The following is a 24,295-nucleotide window of genomic DNA, read 5'->3' on the forward strand; positions in this document are numbered from 1 at the left end:
ACAAGGGAAATTAAATGAAGGGGTGATTTTGAGGTTGGAGAATGAAGACATCTGAAAACAGCCCTAAGAAGATGTCTTGTAGAATGCAGAATTAAAATAAAAGCAAAACACAGAAGACAGGTTATAAAACAGGATATAGGTGAAGCAAGAGGGAGGAGGAGGAGTGCAGGGAAGACAGGAAACAGCAGTTAAGGAGCCAGGGGCAGCTTTCGCGAGGGTTCCTGAACAAACGCAATTACTGTGCAAACACACACACACATACATACACACACACACACACACACACACACACACACTTAAAAGGACAATAGGCCAGTTGTTGAGCTGAGGGGGAAAGAAAAAAAAAACTAAAAAAAAACATCTGCCCCAAGAGTCTTGTAAAACCATCTGCCTGTACTCACACTTAAAAACCTTTTTCTGATTTTTGAAAATAATTCATTTATATATCCAATTTGTGCTTTGAAGTTTGAAGTAATTCTTATTTTAAGAAACTGATCTCACAACTGAAACATGAGCCAGTGTTGGCACACATCTCAGCCATAAATAGTATTATCAGCATGTCAACATTTTCTCACACACTGGAGGAGGAGGAAGGAGTGCACACGAAGACCAAAGGAGGTAGAACCTAAATTAACCCTGACACTGCATCACCTGCAAAATTTAAATGCCAAAAAGGTTGGACATTTACAATTAAAGCTACGAGCAGTATTGAGCGGGCTCTCGCACCCCCACACAACTCAGGGTTCATGTGAGTCAGAGGGCATGCGCCACCCATGTTGCCACTGGGTGGCGATGACAACCCAATTCAGGAAGTGATCTATGTATAGCTTCAAGTTGTCTTCTCTATCATATGTACCAATTATGATGAAGACCAGATTTCTTGACAATCCATTAAACTGGTGGCTAATTTTTTCAAAATTTAAAGAGGGTGCTATTGAGTGAATTTTGGGAGTTTGTGTTTGACCTCTGAAAATGTAACATTTTTCGCTGGACCTGATGCGCTTGTAAATGTGGGCGAGATTTCATGTACGTTAAGGCCTTCAAAAAAGCAAGTAAACTGGGATAATAACAACAATAATAATAATAACAATAATAATAATGCATGCTAGGTTAATTGGCGACTCAAAATTGTCCATAGGTATGAATGTGAGTGTGAATGGTTGTTTGTCTATATGTGCCCTGCGATTGGTTGGCGACCAGTCCAGGGTTTACCCTGCCTGTTGACTGAAGTCAGCTGGGATAGGCTCCAGCTTCCCCCCACGACCCTAATGAGGTGAAGCTGTATAGAAAATGGATGGATGGATAATAATAATAATAATAAACATAGTTTCAAAAGGGCCTTTGCATCACTAGCGCTCGGGGCTCGGGCCCTAAGAAACAACAGACTTCAATCATGATGACAAGATGCACAAAACAGCCTCAAGAGCCCATGTTCCAAAACAAACAGGAAGTCGGCCATTTTTGTTTCTGGCAGCAGTTTTGGGCGAAAACTAGGGGTTGTATTTGAATGAGCCCACGTGAAAATCACGCATACCAAGACAGACGGGCGATGATTTTATGCTGTTTTATAAGATGTGCGCGGGGCATGGAAACAACCTATTATGATCAATCAGACAATTTGGCACTAAACTGTAAATGTTAATAACTCAATTCCACAAGGTCAGATCTTCATCATGATTGGTACATATGTTGAAGACAACAACTTGAAGTTATACATACACCATGTCACTTCCTGAATTCGTCTCATCGCCACCCATTGGCAACAGACAATGTAATGCGTAGGCCCTATGACTCCTAAACATATAAACAGTGACAATGTAAAAATAACTGTCAGGTTTTATTGTTTTAGTACAGTATATATACAAATTAGGAGTCAAAAGTTTTAGAACACCCTAATTATTCCAGGTATTTATTGAAATTTCAAGTTGTTCAAGTCCAATGAATAACTTGAAATTGTACAAAGGTAAGTGAAATGCCAGAGGTTAAAAAAAAAAAGATAAGGTTACCCAAAACTGACAAATAATGTGTATTTAAGAACTATACAAATAGGCCTTTTTCAGGGACCACAAAATGGGTCAACAATTTAAAGCTGTTCTGCAGAAATTGAGGTTGATCAAGCCTTGGCAGTTGGTGTAACTAATTCCTACAGATGTTCCAAGTTCTGAATCACTTACTACCTCCTCTGTCTGCATAAAAACTGTGTTCGGAACACACTGTGGTACTATACCCTCGTGAACATCAGTTGAACAGCATTGTACTGTAGAAAGTAATTTGTTGCTATAGAAATGGCAAGAAAAAAGGGAATTAACAATGGAAGAGAGACCATCTTAACACTTAAAAATGTAGTTTTTTCCTCCAGGAAATTGGAGTGTTCTAAAACCTTTGACCGGTAGTGTAGCTTTTGAGGTTCCTCTGTATTGAGTTGATGCAGAGCAGGGGTCACCAACGTTTTTCCTTGTGAGAGCTACTTTTACAAAATGAAAATGGCCAAGAGCTACTCATTTTTGTAATATTTATTTTCAGAGCTTATTTTAAACCCAAACAAAGTGAATATGCTTGTTTTACCAGAACATTAACAAAATGCTGGTATCCACAACTCACATTTTGTATTTCAGATTGCATTTCTTTCTACTGTTCTTTCATTATTAACTGAAAACCTGAATGAAAAGCAGGCTTGCGAGCACCTCATGTGATTGTGGGGGGCTACCTGGAGCCCGTGGGCACCACGTTGGTGAACCCTGATGTAGAGGGTGTGAGTAATGCTCTGGACTACCTGATAAAGGAAGCGCTGGCTGAACTGATGCATGGCACCCTGCAGCTGGTTTCGTTGGCTCTGCCACTGTTGATAGTTTCTCACAGACTCTGCAGTGGGCCTCTGCCATGTGGTGGTTCTGGTGTTGTGGTCAACGTAGTAGAACCTGCCTCGTTGGTCCAAACGCTTTTCCCAGCTGACGAGGAGGATATGTGCAGTATATGTTGTGAGTGGGATTTTTTTACTTCAACAATGTTGCTCATGTGCAGGGAAATAAGTAATGCAATGATTGATAAACCTTTATTTGCTTCCCTTGCATGTTTATTTCTAACACATGACTTCACCACTTAACATGTGCCATGTCTCCAAAAAGTGCGCATGCTAGTTACAAGTTTGGCGTACTGCCGCGCACATTCTCATGGCAGGTTGTGTTTTTATAGATCACATACAGTAATCCCTCGTTTATTGCAGTTAATTGGTTCCAGACCCAAAAAGATATAAGTACATTTCCGCAAAGTAGGGTTCCTTATTTATAAATAGAATATTTTGGTAGTTAGAACATAGAAAACCTGTTTACCACCTTCTAAATACACATTAACATTATTAGAGCCCTCTAGACATTAACTAACACCCTTATAGTCACTTTTACACTCCTCTTACCCAATATTGTACACATAAGACATAAATAAGACTCATGCATGTGTTGCTGTAAATGTGTAGGGGAGATGATTGGAGAGGCGCGGACAGGACATGACGTCAGGGGTTCACAGTTGAGTTTTATCTTGGTGTGGGTTATGGGCACAACGGTAGCGTGTGTTAGGGATTAGTGTGCCTGTGGCGAGATCATTCACACCTGCAATAAAAGCCTGTTGTCCGCCAATTAAGCCTGGTGCTTTTGTGTCTCACCCAAGATTACAATAAAATTACTGACACCTAGTGACCAGTGTACAATACTGCATATCATCACAATATCTTTGAATGCATCTTCTGAATGTCTTGTATTTGTATTTAACTTCATTTTGTCATTTTTATGCTTGAAAATGCTTAATTTAGGTAAAAAAAAAGTGTCAAATTTGCTTAAATGTGCATTTTTTTTATTTTATTTTTTTTTTACTAGTAATAGGCCGTATCCAGCCACAAAACAGCATGATTTATTAACGTATATATTTTTGAAAAACAGTGATACAGTGAAGCCACTAAATTCGAAGCACAAAGTGGCGAGGGTTTGTACGTTGTGTGGAAAACGTATGCAACTTTTCGGCCCAGTTTTGTTTTATGAGTGAGACCACAGGACTTAATGATGTGTTGACATAAATGGGGTCAACTTAGAGGGGTAGTACTACATTATTATTTGATATGTTCATTTTCCTTTTAAGCCTTTTTCAGCATGAATAGACAGATATTACCTGTTCTGCAGCAAGCCACTAGAGTCTGGACTCCTACACAGGTCTAATTTTGCAGGTCGTATACCGCATCACCCATACAGCGTACAGACAAAACAGAACCTGAAAGTAGCGCGCGTTGCTTTCCATCATGACGTTGTGCTTCGTAAAACAAACTTTGCAGGACAATGGGCTGTGGGATGTACATTTTACAGGCAGTGGAAACTGGAGATTCAAATGGGGGATGGGACCATTCGACATTGGAGCAGACGTACATTATTGCTCGGTTTCATCACAAAACCAATCTTGTTATTAGTACTTTTAGAAAAAAAAAAGTAAAATGTCAAAAATTGCCAAAGCTGGGATAAATGCTAGACAGTCAGCCCGCCTTCCGCTGAATGACTTTCACAGTGATGATGACCATTTGTGATCAAGTGTGTTGACGTCAGCAGCTGCCAATGCCATTACTTACAAATCTATTTATAGCTCACTCTCTTACTGGGAAGTGGTCTGGACTGGCACTAAGATATAAGTGCCCCACAAAAAGTCAAAACAAAAGACTACAAATGGGAAAGATCTCTCCACTGCTATTCTCACATCTCTTACTTGGGAAAGTGGTACAGAAAAGACTGCGATGGCTACTGTTCCGGTCAGATGTTTACATATAGTCATCATGGGCTTGAATGTCTGATTGATGATTTACTTGATGACATACCCTGGTGGCAGCGGCCTCTCCCACGTTGTGGTCTTGGTGTTGTGGTCCACGTAGTAAACTCTGCCATGAGGCAATACTCTCTGCTCCCAACTAGAGAGTACAAAGACGGTGTAATGTACACATTACTTCAGATGTGGAAGCAAACCTGTCACCATGACTCTGACAACCCAAAATACTTTACATGAGAAAAATAATAATAAACCCCTAATATAGTGGGGCCCAAACAGCGGCCTGCGGCTATTTATTTATATTCCCATGGCATATAATCTCAAAACATAATTTAACAACAAAACAAAAAAAAAAAAAAAACAACATAAAAAATGCAAAAACCTGAAGTAACTTTACAAGAAAAGTCAAAATATTAAAAGAAAAAAATTTAAATCTAGTGAGGGAAAAAAAAAGGAATTTCAGGAGAATAAATATTATGAGGAATAATAATGTCATCTTAGTAGCATTTTCAGTTGAAATATTAAAGAAAAGTTTGGGTTTTTTTTTTTCATTGTAATATGAGAACAAACATGGAAAATTAGGTTGGGGAAAAATGTATAATATTATAAGAATAAAGTAAAAACATTATGGGAATAAAGTCATAATTATGAAGAAAATTTGCAAGAGGAAAGTTGAAATAATTGGAAAATAAAAACAGTAGAAATGGAAAGAACAGCTATAATTTCACAAGAGTAAAGACAAAATATTAAGATAAAAAAGTTGTAATCACATAAGAAAAAAAGTCACAATTTTAACAAGAATAAACTCGTAATATTATAGGCAAAAATAGTGTCATTTTAGTAGCATTTCACCCATATCACAAAGCAGAGATTAAGTTTTTTCTTGAAATATATATATAACTTCTTAGCATATCTACACATGTTGCGTCACAAAATATCAAAGTGGAAAAGTTGTACCCTTTCATTTTTCACTATGTGGCCATCGCTGGAAAAACATTTGGACACCCTTGCCCTAATATAATGGTATGGGAAACATTCTAATTACAAATTTACTGTATGAGAGATGGCCTGCACTTAATATTTGGGTGCACATAAGCACACTCAATCTTACCCAGCTGGGAGCGACTCTGAGTGGTTGTCTGTGGTGCTGTTGCTGGCCTGCTCTGCATTGAAAGTGGCGGCCGGGCCAAGCTCTGCTGGGGTTACTGAACCCTGGGCATCCTGCTGGTCTAGACTGGGGGTGTTGCTGTTGGTCGCCTGGGATCGGCCTGATGGAGAGGATGGAGGAGGCGTGTGACGGACCAGGTTGGTTTCCAGACCGTTGGACGTCAATTCAACTTTATCTGAGACGGCACAAAATGAAATTAAACATTCAATTTAATGCTCCTTGTTTGCATCATATTGTTATTATTATGCCAATACTCACTTCATTTGATAGCATGCATCAACAACTTAAATATTAAAGACTACTACTGCAGTCAATGTATATGCCATGTTTAATCCCACTTGGTTTGCAATACAGTGTTCCCTCGCTACATCGCGGTTCACCTTTCGCAAATTTTTAAAATGGCAATTTGGCACTTTTTTTTTTTAACATCGTATGAATGCGCATTGTATTCTGCGTCCTTGTGGTGTATTACAGTGATCTATTGGTGCGCTGTTGCATGTGTCTGTTAGTGTATTTACTACTGCTACCAGTAAAGGGTGTTGTATACTCATTTGAGACTTGAAGACTCTTGTGCTCTGCGTTCTGACTGTCTGTTTCCTGTTGTATGATTGCTAGCTGCTTGCGGTCATACATGCTGAATGAAGGCAGAAGTTACGCGGCTGTAGGGCGCCTGTAATACTGTAAATTAATCTTCGGTTCAAGGAGGACAACGAGGACGAATATGTTTTAACAAGAATACAAAAACGCTACAACCTAACGGCGCCAGGACAAGCCACGATCAGAAGAGTGAAATATGAGAGTCACTTAATTTCTTGTGTCCAATCTTGTAAGCTCATCATTAAAATTCTAACGAAATTTGAACTTTGAGAGTGTTTAAACAAGCGAGAAATGTGATAAAATTTTAATTCTTGTCTGAGAGAAGTGTATAAAGTGTATGGTGAGGGGTTTTACAGTCTTAAAACATATAATAACTGTCCAAAAAATATATATCTATTTCCTTCTTCTGGGATTTCACTTATTGCGGGCTATTTTGGGGCCGTATCCCTCGCGATAAACAAGGGAACACTGCTTCTCTTCATTACAGTATATATGACATGTTGTATACCTGTACTGTTTCCAGGGCTGCCATGGCTTGTGGATGACCTATGACGACCAGAGGAGCCTGGGTCAGAAAGCTGCTCCGGATTCATTTCATCATGAGTTAAAGACACCCCTCTGGAGCACCGTGGGGAGCTGCCCTGAGAACCGCTCACTGGGTACCTACTACTTCAACCGAAAAAGTTGAACATGTAGATCCCGTGAGAAAGGAATGAATTAATGAAAGGCAATCAGTGCTTCTCCACTTTGAGCATTTGAGCAAACTTAAATGCGTAAACTTAAAAATGCACAAAAAGTGCGTTAAAATGCGCGTCGTTTTGTGAGTATGTTGAGAATGAATCTGCTGTCGAGCAAGTTTGCTGTTTGACACGATCTCTCTTCCCTTGGCAGCAGCATAGGTGCGATGGCAAAACTCCATTGAAGCTGTAGCTTCAGTACATGGAAGCTCACAGCAAGGAAGTAAGATCTTGATGGGATAAACTGGCGGCAAAAAAACGTCACTTCCAGGGAAGTGGAGCTTTACTGTGTGTCTGTAGAGCATGGGTGGTCCTTGATTTTGACTGTCAGCAACCAGAGTGAGGAGGAGGAGTTTTTTTCTCCCCTATCCCCATGTGACGCAGTCCGGAGCAAATTATTTCACAGTGATCCAATTCTAAAGCAATTGTACATACTACATTGTAAGTAGACGACATAATCTCAGTGTTATTGAGTTTTGTTTGTTGGTTGGTTCATTAACCCATATCACCATTGTGGGAGGAGTAGCTTGCTAGTTAGTTCAGCCACCATGGCAGCGGACAGCGTTGCTAAAATCATATTGAATGTATGACAGACCCCAATCAGAAGCCACCACTTCAGTATTTGCATATGAATGTCTCCTAACCGGGTGTGAGATCCAGCAGCACTGGGTGTCTCCTCACTTTGTGTCCTCCTCAGGCTGGGTCTATCAGACTGCAGTATTTCTGCAACAAAAACAGAACATACATAAGTTATAGAGTTAGACTTTAGTTTAAACCAAAAATAATCCTGCAAGAGGGGAAGAGGAAGCAAATACAAATTGGTCAGTGATAATGCTTAAATTATACTGTGTTCATTTATCATGTTTAATGCTTTAGTATGATTACGATATCTTAGTTCTCTCGTTGTCACAAGGGCAAAACACAAGAAAACTTTGGGACATTTAACACCATGCATGATCAGATGTAATTACAATGTGCACACAACTATTAGGCAGGGATTTTGTATGTTATCTTTATATCCATGCATATTTTACAACTCCAAAGGCTATTCATATCAATTTTTTTTTTTATTGGTCCGTAGCACGTTATAAAAATACAATTAAACAAGAAAATGAAAACAAAATCCAGCAAAAATGGAGAGGAAAAAAATTGTTACAAAAGTAAATTTAAAATATTCGGAGAATAAAGTCATAATATTACAAGAAAAAAAGTTGGAATTTTAGTTGTAATATTGATATTGTACTGTATTGTAGTATTTATAATATTTATAAAGTTGTAATATTATGAGAAGAAAACAAGAACTATATAATTATGAAAGTAAGAAATTGAATAATACATAAATTAAATAAAAATCAAATTTAAGTAATTAAAATATTACCTAAAATGAGAAATGTTGTGAAAAAATTACAATAAATGTCAAAATATTATGGGAAAAAAGTTAACATTACGAAAAAAAAGAACATGTAAATGTTGAAATATTTCGAAAATTAAAAAAAAAAAAACAGAAATGGAAAAACGAGCAAAAAAAGTTCATACTAATAATGGGCTTTTTCACCTACATCACAAAGCAGAGATGCAGGCCGTTGTTTCTTTAAATATAAGTCTACATGTGTTGGTTTACAAAATGTAAAATATCAAATACCCATCCTTTGATTTTTCAATATGCGGCCCTCGATGGAAAATGTTTGGACACCCCTGCCTTAAAGCTTTATTGGTATTGAAGCTGGTGATATGAATTTCTTTCAATAGGAAGTGTCTCCTTGTCATCAGTGGGCCATTATCTAAGATAAAACGGGACAACAACAAAAACAAAAATCACTGAAAATGAGAAGTCAAAACATTTTGGGGGTAAATTTATTGCCACAGAGAGAGACGGAATATCAATTTTAAAAAAAAAGTGTAGTTTTTGATTAACAAGAATGGAGCAACGACTCATTACTACTGTTGTTTGACCTATGGTCTTAAACTTTTGATCAGCTGATGAACATCCTATTTCACTTCATGCTTGTTTGCAATAAATTGCTTATGCAAAAACATTTTTTGTCCCACTCCCATTTCTTCATTTTGCATTTTGAAGCTCTGTTTAAAAATTCTTGCAATTTTTCCAACTGGTCTTAACATTTTGATCAGGAGTGGACATGTGAAGTGTCTCAGTGTGCATGTTGGTAGGATGCTCACCTCTCCCCAACAAGATTCTGGGTTTAAATCTGTGGTCTTAAAACACATGAAGGATTTAGCACTAATAACTCCTACCATCACACACACTCGCGCGCACACACAAGTAAGTGCTTGCAGACACTTGCAGCTCTGTTTTGCAGCTATGAAAGGGCTTCTTGTGTGAACCAATGAACATATAAATAAATCATTGTGTCATAGTTTGCTCACTTCGTTCAACAATCCCTGCCTCTTTCTGGTACACGTATGACCAGTGGTCTAATATGAACACACAGGTAAATGTCTCTTTAGGTGCGTACAGTACGTAAAAGAAGATATAAAGTCACTGAGCATCTAAACCAACAACCAATGTGGAGTAGCTCACCAAAGTGACAAACTGACTGACACAATTGCCAAGTGGATTGCAACAGACTTCATTATATAGATTAAAATGAATGCTATGTAATTAATCCAATTAATCCAATTTACAATTAATCCAATTTAATCCACAGAAACCATGTGATTAATCTGATAAAAAAAAAAAAAATTGTAACCATTGGACAGCACTGATTCAAAGTGGTAATCTGTAGAGGTGCCTCGATACAAGTTTTTCACTTCCCATATGATACGGATATTGCAGCCTTGGGTATTGGCCCATCACAGGAATCATACTTGATCAAGTGATAATATTCAAACAGAGATCAATGATCAGCAACAATAGGTATGAGAAAAACTCACCCATTTACTCTTGAAGCATACAGTATGGGGCATAGGTTGATGGACAATGTAGTGGTGGCTGGGCACCACCGACAGGGGCTGGCTCTTTTCCATCATGGCTAATGACTTTCTCACTCTTTGCAAATATTTCAAACAGTGATGCCTGTTTCAGGGAGCCACAGGTTTGTTTCTTTGCCTCCGTGGTCTTGCAAAAAATCCTCATGCCATTTTTTTGTGATGCTACTTCAAATGCATGATGAGGTTGATTCCCCAGTTCGGTGCCACCACTTGAAACTTGTGCCTGACAAGTTTTGCACTCAGTTGCAACGGATCGTTTTTGGTTTTCAGTACAGAACCTTCTCCACGTTACACAGGCGTGCCTATTTCTCCACACAGCACATATTAAAGTGGCAGGAACGCAGGAAGTGTGCCTCGAGTGAGGCGTCTCCTTGGTAAATAAATACAGTGAAGCCCAGTGTTTGGCCTCGTGGCTAACAATAGGAGGCGCCAAGGAGAAGCCAGAACCTGGAAAGCCGCTTCCAGGGATGCCCAGCCAACTAGTCAAGACCGTCTTGACACCAGATCAGACCAATACACCAGCAAATAGTTAACAGGAACTTTCCTGATAATTGGGACGGCCTCCACAGAAGGGTTATAAGGAAGAGGAACTTTAGAGACAGCTTGGAGCTTGCTAGACCTTGACCTGGTAGCTGACCGTTCTCTCCAGCGCTGGCGTGGTTTGTATTCACTCCAAATAGAATAAATTGTTACTTACATTTTGTCCCAGATAGTTATTTCACAGTGGAAAAAATTAAAGAACCCGAGTGGTTCCGGCCCTTTATCAACTAACAACGTCCCTTATTATCACCCATTCTCAGTCTGTCTCTGAAAAAAAATCACATGTAAATGTGCAAGCAATGGTTTCCGTTTCAGGTTCAACTGTGGAGCTTTTTATGATGCTTTGATTGAGAACCCTGTCAAATATTCCTGCCTAATACTGAAAGATGCAAATGTGACATATCCCATTTGAATGAACACACACATGCATGACAGACTCAAGATAACGTGCTTAACAGGCTCCAACATGTCTGTACTGCGGTGCACATGCAGACTCATGGAAAGGAAATTTCGTCTGTGTCGAGCTTGAATGTGTACCTATAAGGTTTACAAAGTTTGTCAGTATTCAGAGAAGTCTTCCTGCTGTTTCCCCAACTACCAATCCAAGGCGTGTTTACGAAGCCTGCTGCGGGAAATGAGCAAAACCTCCAAACTAACAGAGCTGTGTTCACAGTCAGAACACAGAGAGCCACAGAACACCAGCTGAATGCAAGTCACTATAAGCTATACATAAAGGCAGCTTACATGTGCTTCACACACACACACACACACACACACACACTCATGAAGGAAAAACATACGTACCGGCGTGCATTTGCACATGCACACATGGCTGCATGAATATGAGGCCATAAAACGCTCAAACACACAAAAGAACACAGTACCTCTACTTTAAGTGAGTACATTTCTGTTCACAACCCCCCCCCCCAAAAAAACCACACATGTATGCACACACAAGCGCTTTCATCCCCGTCACTGCAACCCAGGAAAGAGAACCCCTCCTTCCACCATGCACACTGCTCAGGATCACAGGACGCCATTGTCCTGCCGTTAGAACTCAATTACGCAATTCTCTGCAACAAATTAGGAGGGGGGGGAGGAATACTGATGTTTGTGAGTATGCATAAAAACTTATGTTTGTGCTTGGTGATGACTACCACTACATTTTAGAATAAAGAAGAATAAACATTAAACCAGGTAACTTTTGGCTCTGTAAAAAACGCAAAAACCGCCAAGGGATACGGAGGCGGCATTTGTGCTGCAATAGTAGCTGCCACACTTGTGTCAACATACACATGCAAGCCAAGAGGAGTTGCTGCTTTACATCAACAAAGTCACACAAAAACACAAATTGGGCGAGTCGAAGCAGTAGCAAGTATTCCTGTTGACCTTGGAAAATGGAATCATGTATGTACAGATTAATCTGTGTATGAAAATCCCTTCGCAGTACCAACTGCCTATGCATGGAAGCAAGATTTCTTTGCCACAATTCAAGTCTGCAAATTGATCAAAAAGAACCGGACCAAAAACAACGCTTTTAGGTAATAGCAGCAGGTTATCTTTTGCTTTAGAGGCGAAAAACGACTGCGAGAGAGAAATCTTAGTTATGTAATATGATATGCAGTGTTGCATCTGTTCAGCTTTTAAAAACAACCTTCTTCTATGCAACCATTATGGTTACCTCTGCCACTGAGAGGTATGTGTTTGTGGAAGAAAAATATATATACCACAAAATAAAAAATCCTATTCAGTATTCGTTCATCTAAGCATGACAAAAAAATCCATTCAGATGCATTTGAAAAGAAGCCTGTGACATTTTCCAAAGGTGTAGTACACTCATTACAAGGGTGGAGGGACACACAAACATCTACTGTGCAAATTGACTCATGTCTGTGTGTGACAGCTTGGAAGTGAACGTGTGTGTGTGTGTGTGTGTGTGTGTGTGTGTGTGTGTGTGTGTGTGTGTGTGTGTGCGTGCGTGCGTGTGTGGTGGTGGTGGTGGTGGGGGGGGGGGGAGGTGCTTTCAACATGTTTACATCAATAAAAAAAAAAAAAAAAAAGAGTGAAGGAGAGAGTATGGCTATGTACACTCCTGACCAACATTTTTAAGAGCAAGAAGTGCAAGAATTTACATTTGCACTGTTGGAGCTTAAGGAAGCTCCAAGTAGAGCTTCAAAATGGAAAAGATTGCCATTTATTGCTATAAACATTAAAGTGCAATAGGCTGTTCATCAGCTGATCAAAGGTTTAAGAGCACAGCTTTTAAAAGGCAAAATCTTGGCAAAAACGTGGATTGAATGTGATTTTGTGTCAGGTTGACACTTTCATGAGCTAAGCTCTTGATGGCAAAGGCAAAAAAGCTTTCCCTCTTTCATCGCGGCGGGATTGTTGAGGTGCATAAGTGCACAGCACGCCATTGCTGCTGAGCTTGGACACAGTAAGACAGTCATCTGAAATTTCTTCAAAGATCCTGAGTGTTATGAAACAAAAAAAGTCAAGTGACAGAGCTAAAAAATTTAAAAAAAAAATTTTAAATCACAGGACCATCATCGGCCCATATGAAGGTTGTTACTGGTGCCGAGTGCAGTCCAATAACCAAAAAGTGTCTTCAATGGACACAAAATTGCCCATTTGGAAGTTACACAAGAGCACCAAACATGAAATATTGAAAGGTGGAAGTTTTATTCTCCAACGAGAAAAAATGTAATCTTGACGGTCCTGTTGGCTTCCATTCCATTCCGTTACTGGCATGACAAGGAGATCCCACCTGAGATGTTTTCCACACGGCACAGTGGAGAAGGCGCCATCATGATCTGGGCTGCTTTTTCCTTCAATGGAACAATGGAGCTTCAGGTTGTGCAGACGTGTCAAACGGCAACTGGCTATGTGGAGATGTTGCAGGTGGCATCCCTCATGACCGAAGGCCCTCGTCTGTGTGGAAATGACTGGCTTTTTCAGCAGGACAACGCTGCAGTTCACAATGCCCACCTGAAGGAGGACTTCTTCCAGAGCAATAAGCTCTCTCTTTTACAGCTGATAAACAAGAATGGCACAGCTACTCATTACTGAATCCTTTTTTGAACATTTTATTTCTATTTTTAGGAGGGTTTCAGATTTTTTTTTAGTTATGGTCTAAAAGTTTTGATCAGCTGATGAACAGCCTATTTCACTTTAATGCTTGCTTGTAATAAAATGCTTACTCATTTACTGCATTTTGAAGATCCAACAGTGCAAAATGTCAGTTCTTGCCATTTTTCAACTGGTCTTAACATTTTGATCAGGAGTTTATCAAAATGCCCCCGTCAATACTGTACTTCATGAAATAGTGGCCGGTATTTACTCCACTACAGACAGTTAGTGTTTATTACAGGCAGGCCTATTTGAGACAACCATTATTTGTATTAGAGCGGAAGCTCCACATGCAGCTGTCGGCTGACTGGTCAAGAGAGAGTTTTTATTTTGTGTACTTTTTATTAGTCTTGGCTCCTATCAATGACGTACTGCAGTTAGAGGCGGAACTTTTAAGTTTCCTCACAGTCACTTATCACTGATTCACCTTGTGTGACGAGAGTGGCCAAAGCAAATGTTGGATTTTGTTTGACCTTGTGGAGCCATGGGTTTTTTTTTTTGTTTTTTTGGTTTTTTTTTACTACTGAGGGGGGAAAAAAAGAAGACTGTCAATTTGACATGTTTATTTGAGACATGTTTATTTGTTAGTGGATGATGCATGCAGCGACTCATTGAGGTCCGGTGTCTATCAGAGCAGAGGCCATCATTTAAGGATTTGATGTTTATTCATGAGCTAAAGTGACCTGTTAGATGCTTTTACTTAACCTGCAGGGAATCTGGATTGTGGGTAGAAAACAGTCTATTTTTAGTCAGTATGTATGAATAAGCAAAACGTCATTGTGAGTGGATGTACAGGCATCTACATCTCGGTGCTTTTCTCTGTGAAAAGGAGTATGCCTGTGTGTGCTTGTGATTGTGGTGTTTGTTAGTGTGTGTGTGTGCGTGTGTGTGTGTGTGTGTGTGTCTAAAAGGCGGGACTCACTGTCTGCTGCTGTGCTGCCATTGGGCAGTGATCCCAGATCAACAACCATGCCGTCCAGACAGACGTTGAGCTCGCCTCCCACTACAACTAAGCCTTTGTTCTCCGTCTGCAGCGCCAGGCTCAGCTGGACGTTCTCCACTAGTGAGATAAGAGACAAAAAGATGATGTGCTTAGGACAGAAGAGAATGGGTGATTAACTACAAAGAGAAAGGACTCCAATTATGTTCTGTTGCCCTAAAGCCCTTTCCAGCGAAGGCCACATACTGAAAACTGACAATATCTTTGCGTGTCAATTTATGGCACAATAGACATTCCAAAACGCATCTGGATTGTTTTATGACTCAATTAAATAAGTTTGTTTGTCCTGTCAAATTTTTTCCTTTTTTTTTTTTTTTTTAAATGAATCTCGTGCATCGTCTCATCTCGAGGGTCGGGTATCTCGTGACACCCCCAGTAAAAATCCATTTTACTACAAAAATATGACCGACAAGTAAAACAGGTCAATAAAAAACCTGGAGCCGTTTATGAAAGAAACTTTTTCCTTCTTTATTATATATTTTTTCCTTCCTTACAATGTTACCAACGCTTAACCGTCAACATAAAAAATATTAATACTTATAATATTATATGGAAGTATTTACACAATGCAACATTTATTTCAGTCATGGCATTGTTAACACATTTGATATACTACAGCCTAAATCATCATCATCACTGACTTGTCATGAATTCAACTAATCACCCAGAGAGACAAATTAGCTTAAAGCTATATTGTGTGGGACTTTGGGGGTATACTGCAAAGCGAGTTTAGTAGGTTGGTGAGGTGCATTGAGTATAAAGCCAGGCTTGCCTGTTCACCGAAGGTAGCTCTTTTAAAGCAACTATATCACCATACTAACTTAGGCTAAACTCATAACCACCAGGTTATATCCAGACCTTCAGCTTAAAATCGGCTATGAAAGCGCTGCGGTTTCACTGTGTAACTCATTCCGAGATGGTGTCACCATTTATTGAGAACCCGGTGGGAGCATGAACAACTCAGGCACTACTATGATGGGAGTGGCTACTTTGAGATCGCAATGATTCCCTAGCACTCCTTGATTCAATTCTCTATAAGAGATATAGATTTTTAGCAAAGAGAGTGTGCTCAATTTTGAGCTTAGCATCAGGAATAAAATGCAATTTTGCTGGAGGAATAAGCACTCTGAGGCATCAATCAACCGAAACAAATCTTCTTTATTCTAACAATCAGGAAAAGCTTGATACAAAAAAAAGTCGCTGCAAAACACAGTGCCACCTAGTGGTCACCACAATGTCCAGCATTGTATTGCCATAAATTATAAAAATAGACATATTTAAAAGATGTAAAAAAACCCAAAAACACAATTGTTGATTCAAATTATTTATTTATTTTTTTTAATGGATAAGGGATGATATGTCAAAGTTGCGCAATGTTGAGCATTCATAAATGAAAAGACTAGTAGGGTATAGTTAGTATAATAAGCACTGTTAATGTAAATGTTTCATATTTACACGCTCAGCATTATTCTGCCAGCGGTCCTCTCTTGCTCTGTTGGCGATGACAGTGCTTTTGGCAGCGATAATCTCCTCATAACGCTAATAATTACTTGCTCATATTTTGGAAAATACATCAGCTGGCATGGCCACATTTTTGAGCGGAAGTAAAATAATATGACGTCAAGCACCACCTCTTGTTTGAACGCTCACTGAACGCAAAGCAATGAACAGGACAAAGTAAGACAGGGGAATTCAGGTTTTGTTGAGCTGCATATTGAGCACAATCCTGGGTTTGTTGAGCCATTTTATACCCCACTTGAGTCTTGGCCACTGTCCTGTTTATTTACAACAACCAGTGTTATAAATCTACAAGATTTTTATAACACATACCCGTCTTTGTTTTTAGGGAACTTGAAAAATGACAAATCTGGTCTTTTGGACCGTCTATTAGAGCAATTACTCGCTGAGCAGTCTGCCGAGGACATGTTTATGATGAAATGTTTCTGGATTCTGCGGACATCATGGCGGCCAAACCCGTGCAGAGCATATTTTGGAAGTAGATGCAGAGTTGACTGTCCTATTCATTGCTTGTGTCCTTGGCTTTCAGGCTAACGTTGTGCCTCCACTGGTCTTTGTCGCCTTCTGGTGGGCTTAACGCGTAACTACAGTTTTTTGTAATTGTCACATTCTACTTGCCAAAGCCACCTCATTTCCAATGTCCCATGCATGATATTCATGCCCATAAATGTATGTAAACTTCTGACCGCCATGGATATTGTGTCAACATTTTGACATTTGATTGGTTGGGAAACTTGAGGAGTTAGCGGACAAAAAAATGAGACCGAATAAGAAGTAGAGGAATAAATTGATGAAAAATGGTGTATGGTGCTTGTCAGCATTCACACAATTATGCACTACCATGCATGTGTATTTCTGCTGAGACACATTAATTATTTCTGTAAGTCATTATGGAGTGTAAGACAACAAAATATCAGGAGAATCTCGACTGGGGTGGGTCATGCTAGTCAAAATATTCAGATATTTGGGACAGCGACGGCTCGGTAACGTCATTGTTTTCAAAAAGAAGTGGGTTGCTGGTCTACATGAAAACGACAAGCTGGCATTTTCAGATTTTCCCACTCTGGAAGCCGTTTTCAAAAAATACTGTTTCAGGTCACCCAGGACGCCATTTCCGTATGGCTCAAAGGCTGAAACGATAAAATACTTTGCCGTTTTGACCTGAAAATGTTTCCGTGTGGATAGCCCTTGTGAAGTCTGACCTTCATCGTCTCGGGCCCTCACAGGAGGAGGAGGTCGCAACTCCCCTCGCATACGTGGTCTCCTATACGAACTAACATTTTAGCATTAATTGTCAGACATTTTCTCTGGAAGCTGTCTTTTCAGATTTTGAATAGATTTCTCTCCTTACAAGCAAATTTGATTAAATTGTACCGCTGATTACTCTCGAACTTGAACTTGTCTTGTCTCTATTTCTATTTTGGATCTAGCAGCAAAAATTCCCTTGACAATGATATACATTTAAAGACAAAGCTTTGTGTTATTAGTATGAGAAATTCTGTTTTTTCTCGTTATATTACGCCTTTTACTTTATTTATCACATTTTTGCTTTTTTTTTGTTTAATTTTAATTCTACAATGTACTGTGCAGTTAACTGTCTGCGTCGCCGCAGATCAGTTTTTTTTGGGAGGGAGGTGCTGCGTCACGCTACAGGCAGAGACTCAAGGTTTCCTTATGCTCCAGCGTCATGGCTGGCAGAAACCAGGGAAATACAGCATATTGCGTCGCAGAGATTTTATTTAAAGGTTAAATGCATACATGTTGGCAGGTCTGCATTTATTGCGCTTTCCGTGCTTATGAACAAGACTGTGTGTGTGTGTGTGTGTGTGTGTGTGTGTGTTCAGTGCGTCCTTACTCTTGCCATCATGCATGTGCAAAGTGTCCAGCAAGTCTATGGTCGCGCTCCCCAGCAACTCTTTCCTCAGCGTGTGGCAGCTCCACAGCTTCAGATCCAGACGACTCTGAGGCGTCACGTTCCTGGAAAATGTAAAAACAAGGCAGCAGTCTAAATTTTATGTGTAAACCAAAAAAATTCTCTCATTGTTAAACACGCTTCATCTATATCCTAGCTTCTCCAAAGTGGGGTACACCAACTGTCACGGGGGTACATGAATAAAAATTTAAAACAATTAGTTCACAATTAACACATTTTAACAGTTTCTTCTTGAAGATTTAATTTATATAGCCGTTCTAATTCCTGCACGGCGTGTGCGTGTCTGGATGAGAGAGTGAGGGTCACTCCGAAAACAAGGCTTTATCACTGGTTATATGTATTTGTGTACTTTGAACATTGGTTTATCATTGATCAAAATTTTTACACAAAATTACTTATAAAACTAGACAAAGCAATTTCATCAGAAAGTGCGTGTGAATGCTAAAGCTGAACTGAAATTTCCCAGAAATGTGCAGAAATGTAATGCTGAGGATGGAACCAGCAACCGCACAGTGGCCTAATGATTAGCATGTTGGCCACAGAGTCAGGAGATGCGGAAAATCTGGGTTTGTGCGTGGGTTTTCTCCGGGTACTCCGCTTTCCTCCCACATTCAAAAAAATATGCATGTTAGGTTAATTGGAGACTCTAAATTGGAGACTCTAAATTGTCCATAGGTGTGAATGTGAGTGTGAATGGTTGTTTGTCTATATGTGCCCTGCCGTTGCCTGGCGATCTGTCGCTCTACCCTGCCTCTTGCCCAAGGTCAGCATACCCCTGTGATCCTCATGAGGACAAGCAGCATAGAAAATGGATGGATGGCACCAGCATCCGTCAGGTTGGGAGGCATCTAGAGATGTCCCGATAGAATATTGATATCGAATATTGGGCCAATATCAGCAAAAAAAAAAAAACTTCAGACAACAAATCGTGCTAACAAAGAGTACGTTGCAACTGAGTGCAAAACTTGTCATGCACAACTTTCCCGGTGGTGGTGACATTGTGGATAAAACTATACCCCACATGTTTAAAGATGTAAATGGGTGAGTCTTTCCTCATACCTACTCTTGTTGAGTATTGTTCTATGTTTGAGTAATATCACTTGATCAAGCCTTTTCCATCAAAATAAGTCATCAAAGTATGTATTATTCGTGTTGATATTGGATCAATATCTGCATCGACCAAAATTCAAAACAACATGCAATATCTGTATTGTATCGGAAGTAAAAAGTTGCAGCAGGAGGCAACCACTCTACGACCTGAGCTATGCCACCGTGTGCAGCATAAGCAGAATGTTCCATGTCATGTTACATGTAAACGAAATTCCCACAACAGGGGGTGTCATGGAAATTGTCCATTCATTTTCAATTGGAAAAATGTCAAATAATATTGAATTATGAAAAATGTGGGATTTTTTTTTTTTTTTTTTTTTTTTTAGAAAAGTCCAGGTAGTTAGCCTACATGTCCTGAATGAGCCAAACACGTTCATGTTGGAATGGTTAGAAGCAGTTGACAAATATGGGAAAGAGTTAGCAGACAACAAAATAACGCACAATAAATAATAATGCCTCTCAGCTTTCAAACAACTAAAGGGGTACAACACAGGTTCTCACAGAGTGAGGTCTTCGTTCCACTGCAGCTCCAGGTGTCCTGTACGTTTGCCTGTCTTTTTGGTTTCACTGGACAGGCCATCTGCCGTCACCTCCACAAAGGAGCTGAGCCGAGAGTGACGGCTCGGCAGCTTGGGAGACTGCGGTTTCGCCGACACCACTGTGAACACATCAGACAATACCAGGGAGTATATTTTATATTACGTATATATTTCATTCCTGTCATTCTTGAACAAAGAATTGTATTATCTAAATGAATCCTTTGCGGAATCAGTCCCTTTAAAACTGCGCTCAACTTTTTGCTAGTGTTCTGTAGCCTAGTAGATAGTCCAGAAACTTGGAGAAGTTATACAGGTATACAACAGCTAATTCTGAGCCACGTCTACATGTTCTGAACGCGAACATAGACTCCGCTATTTTTATTGTTCCGTAATCATCTTTACCAAGCTCACTAAACAGCAAAGCGTAACGGCAGTGTACCTGAAAACCAGCTGTGGCTGGCGTGACTGACTGAGCGTGTGTCCATCAAAAGCTACAGTTACTGTGAAGCATTAAGAGGTTGTTACCTTTTAGAATTAACTGAGACTTTTCAATGGAGTGAACGCCAGCAGGTCTGGTCACACTGGCGGCTGCCATGGCATCACAGCACTGAAACACACACACACACACACACACACACACACACACAAACATATTTCCATTGTGTCAAAAAAAGGGGAAATACATCTCCATAAACCGTATGGCATACTGTGTCAAAACCTTGACGCAAGGTCAGACAGCATGTTGGCTTTTACAATGGGACTACAATAACGATATATAATAAAGATCAATATGTCAGTGTAGTTTAACCTCACCAAGGTGACTGCTGACCGCTACTGCACCTCCACCTGGGACCATAAAGCATTCACACCAAAACATTTGCATCACAGTGGCATACCAGCTGAACGACTGCGCCGCCTGAAGTACATCTAAATTCGCCGTAAATCGGAATAACTTTATGCGTGGGTCACCTAAGCGTCCTAATCCCAAAACTGCTTCCAATGCTCCGTCATTTAAAAGCCACCGACGCGTTCTAATAAACACGGAAGACGGTTAAAGGCGTTTCGACGGAGCACAGTTATTTCACGCAAAAATGGTGTTCCAATTTCCGGTTCGTTTTGCCAACTCACAGCGATGAATGGCAATACAAATGAATACGACAGCTGCAATTCCAGCAATTCGAGATGGAACGCAAGATGTTGTATGTGTGAACGAATGCGACGTAATACCCAGGCCGTTTGTCTCTAAATAAACAATGGAACTGTTATGTTGATGTTCACGTTTACTTTGAAGTGACCACCACAATAACTTCCGGTGTGTATGTCCCAGAAAAATTGACTTATAAGAGGCGAACTGTTAGCGAGCTAGCATTGTGGGGGTTTAATGAAAAAGACGCACACAAAACCCGTTATGATCGACTGGAAAGAAGTAAAGCGTCCTTAGCATTTCATACGGAGCAACGTGAGTGTGTTGACACACTAAAAATGGCTCAAATATAGACTTCCTCATTACCTTTCTCAGCTGTGCTTCTCTGCTGTAGCGGGTGAACTTCCATTTCCGGCCAAGTGACAATATCACGTGACCTATCTTTTTTTTCGTTCTATTTCCGGCACAGTGACGATACTACGTGACGTGACATATTTTTCACTTTAATTTCTGGTACAGTGACAATGCCACATGCCCTTCATATATCATGAAGTAAAATAAAGCAAAAAAAGAAAAATGAATGAGATTCTGTAGCTTCTTCATATAAGAGCCTGGGAATGGCGCCACCAGATGGCACAGTTTTTGTTTCTTTTGAAAGTGTTTAATTTGTGTGTTTATGTGTGCTTATATTTAATACAAATATACGCAAATACATTTTAATCGTTTTTAAAAGAGTCAGTGACTTGTTTCTACTGTTTGTCTGGCCGATTTGCTGCAGGTGTGAACGATACTGGAAATTTTGGTATCAATCTGATAATAAATACAGAGCTGGAATTGGAGATACTGACATAGGTAGGCCTACTCTATTTTTTTTTTTTTTACTTTAAATTTTAGATTTTTTTTTATTATTTTCGGTATTTTTTGCATTGAATTTTCACATTTTAGTTTTTTTAGGCTTTTAAGCCAACAAAATATTTATAAATTATTAATAAAAAATATTTATAAATTATAAATACTTGTGTGTTTTTTCATTTCATAATATACAAATACAATAATATAGAACAATTTAACAATAATAATAAAATTATTCCTTTATTTTACATACAATCGTTGAAGCAAAATAAAGTCAATAGTGCAAAATAAGCAAAAAAAATTAGCAAAAGCTACTCGTGGCTCTCATTCAAATCCTTAAAAAACGTATTCACTGAGTTTAAACAATATACAAATATACAAATACTGTATAGCAATATGTAGCAATGCAACATTACCAGCAACACAACAAAAAACAGAAATAAAAATAAACATAGAAGAAAGGTGGAAAAATGTTGAGCTCATCATGCTAGTAACAGTCTGATACTGATACTAGGTTTGGTATTGATAGGACAGGATTGATATCAATGACAGCACAGTATCAAAAAAATGAATACTGACTCATCATCAGTGTGAGCCTGGAGTTTTCTTTCTAGAGAGGAGACAATAATAGCGTGGTTTGATTGGCATGAGTGACAGGCGCAATGTTTGTACCGTGCATTTTGCTCTGGAATCTGGAGTGCAGAAAACCGTCTGTGAAGTTGTTCATTGCTCAGTGTCAGTGACGTCCACCTGCCTCGCTGTTCCTCCTCGAGTCACCTGAAGCAGACCAAACCATGAACTAAAGAAGCAGAAAATAAATACAAAAACATCAAAACAGGTCAAGTCACATTTTACGGTTGTGTAAGAAAGAGTTGGGTGAAAAACTACCTAACAAACAGAATATAGCCTGTGGCGTACCCCAGGGATCAATCCTAGGACTAAATTAGTTTATTTTATATACAGTGCAGTGCAAATTAAATCTGTAAGGCCGTGAAAGACTTAACCTTAGTACAATTTGCAAATGACACTGCTGCGTTTTGTTAACATAAAAACAACAACAGTGGGAATTTTAATTCAGTGAAAACTGAATTAAAACATTTCAACCGAACTCTTTGGTAACTGCAGTAAATATACTCAACCACAAACACAGATGGACCAGGGGGACACCAAGGATGTCCAAACGTTTTCCAGCGAGGACCACGTAGTGAAAAATGAAAGGATACAAGGGCCACTTTGATATTTTTTAAGGTATGCAAGAAGTGAAATATATTTCAAGAAAAAAAACTGCATCTCAGCTTTGTGACATAGGAGACAAAGCCCGTTATTAGTATGAACTTCGCTTTTTGTTCTTTTTTTCGACATTTTTGCTGTTTTTTTAATCTTCCAAATATTTCAACTTGTTTCTTAAATAATTTTTTGTAGATTTTCTTTTTGCAATATTATGACTTTATTCCCACAATATTTTGACTCTATTCCCATAATTTTTCCCCAAAGTAATTTCCAAAAACAACTTTGTTTTGTTTTGTTTCTCATAATACGTATTACAACTCTGAAAAAAACAACTCAACACAAATTCAAATGCTACTAAATGTATTTTTGATCATAATATTACAAGTTTATTCTTGTAAAATTGGGCCTTTTATTCTTGTTAAAATACGACTTTTTTTGTCTTAATAGTTTGACTTTATTCTTGTAAAATTACAACTTAAAAGAAGAATTTCCAACTATTACAACCTGCTTCCTGTAATTTTTCTTCCTCTTTCTTTCCTCTTTATTCTCAGAACTTCATAACTTTTTCCAAAAAGTACAACTTTATTTGCTGTTTTGTTTGTTTTTCATACTATTACGACTTTTTAAAAAAAACAGAGCAAACAACAAAAACAAAAAACAAAAATGTACGAAAAGTGATGCAATTTTTCCCATAGGAAATCATGTAAATCCAGCCAACCTGTTTTAGAAGCAAAAACCGGGGTGTATGTAAACCGAGGTTTGCCTGTATTGTTAAAACCATAAAAGCACAATCGATCATTTTTACGGCACAATACAGTACAAACGCAGAACCAAGAACAAGACAATTTTTGCTCCGTTTGGAGAAAGTTGGTGGGGCTGGATGACGTCGCAGCAATTATTCTTTAATCCTTCGTAAAGAATTGCAGCATAATCAACCATTTGAGCAGCACAAATCGAGCACAAACGATGTGACAAACGATGTGACAATCTTTTATGAATTTGCCGCAAATGGGGGACTGGTTGAACTTAAATTGACCTACACAATAATACTC

The 24,295-nt window shown here is 39.1% G+C and overlaps 1 protein-coding gene across 6 annotated transcripts in view; it reads right to left on the minus strand.

The window, feature by feature from the left end:
• wwp2 (WW domain containing E3 ubiquitin protein ligase 2) overlaps positions 1-21,568 on the minus strand; it is a 44,152-nt gene extending 22,584 nt beyond the window's left edge. For 2 of the 6 annotated variants that reach the window (XM_054775955.1, XM_054775949.1), the window contains exons 1-9: positions 20,543-21,565; positions 19,980-20,136; positions 18,291-18,412; positions 14,840-14,977; positions 7,944-8,022; positions 7,071-7,231; positions 5,909-6,140; positions 4,850-4,939; positions 2,774-2,948 (exon numbers count right to left, since the gene is read on the minus strand). In XM_054775955.1, coding sequence (XP_054631930.1) covers positions 2,774-2,948; positions 4,850-4,939; positions 5,909-6,140; positions 7,071-7,231; positions 7,944-8,022; positions 14,840-14,977; positions 18,291-18,412; positions 19,980-20,136; positions 20,543-20,669 — 1,281 coding nt within the window. In that variant the 5' untranslated portion in view covers positions 20,670-21,565. Of the gene's footprint in view, positions 1-2,773; positions 2,949-4,849; positions 4,940-5,908; positions 6,141-7,070; positions 7,232-7,943; positions 8,023-14,839; positions 14,978-18,290; positions 18,413-19,979; positions 20,137-20,542 lie in introns of all 6 variants that reach the window. The other 4 variants (XM_054775951.1, XM_054775952.1, XM_054775953.1 and 1 more) reach the window with 4 other exon arrangements.
• Positions 21,569-24,295: the final 2,727 nt, after the last annotated feature.

The sequence above is a fragment of the Dunckerocampus dactyliophorus genome, chromosome 5 (genome assembly GCF_027744805.1).
Source record: "Dunckerocampus dactyliophorus isolate RoL2022-P2 chromosome 5, RoL_Ddac_1.1, whole genome shotgun sequence".
Taxonomy (NCBI): domain Eukaryota; kingdom Metazoa; phylum Chordata; class Actinopteri; order Syngnathiformes; family Syngnathidae; genus Dunckerocampus; species Dunckerocampus dactyliophorus.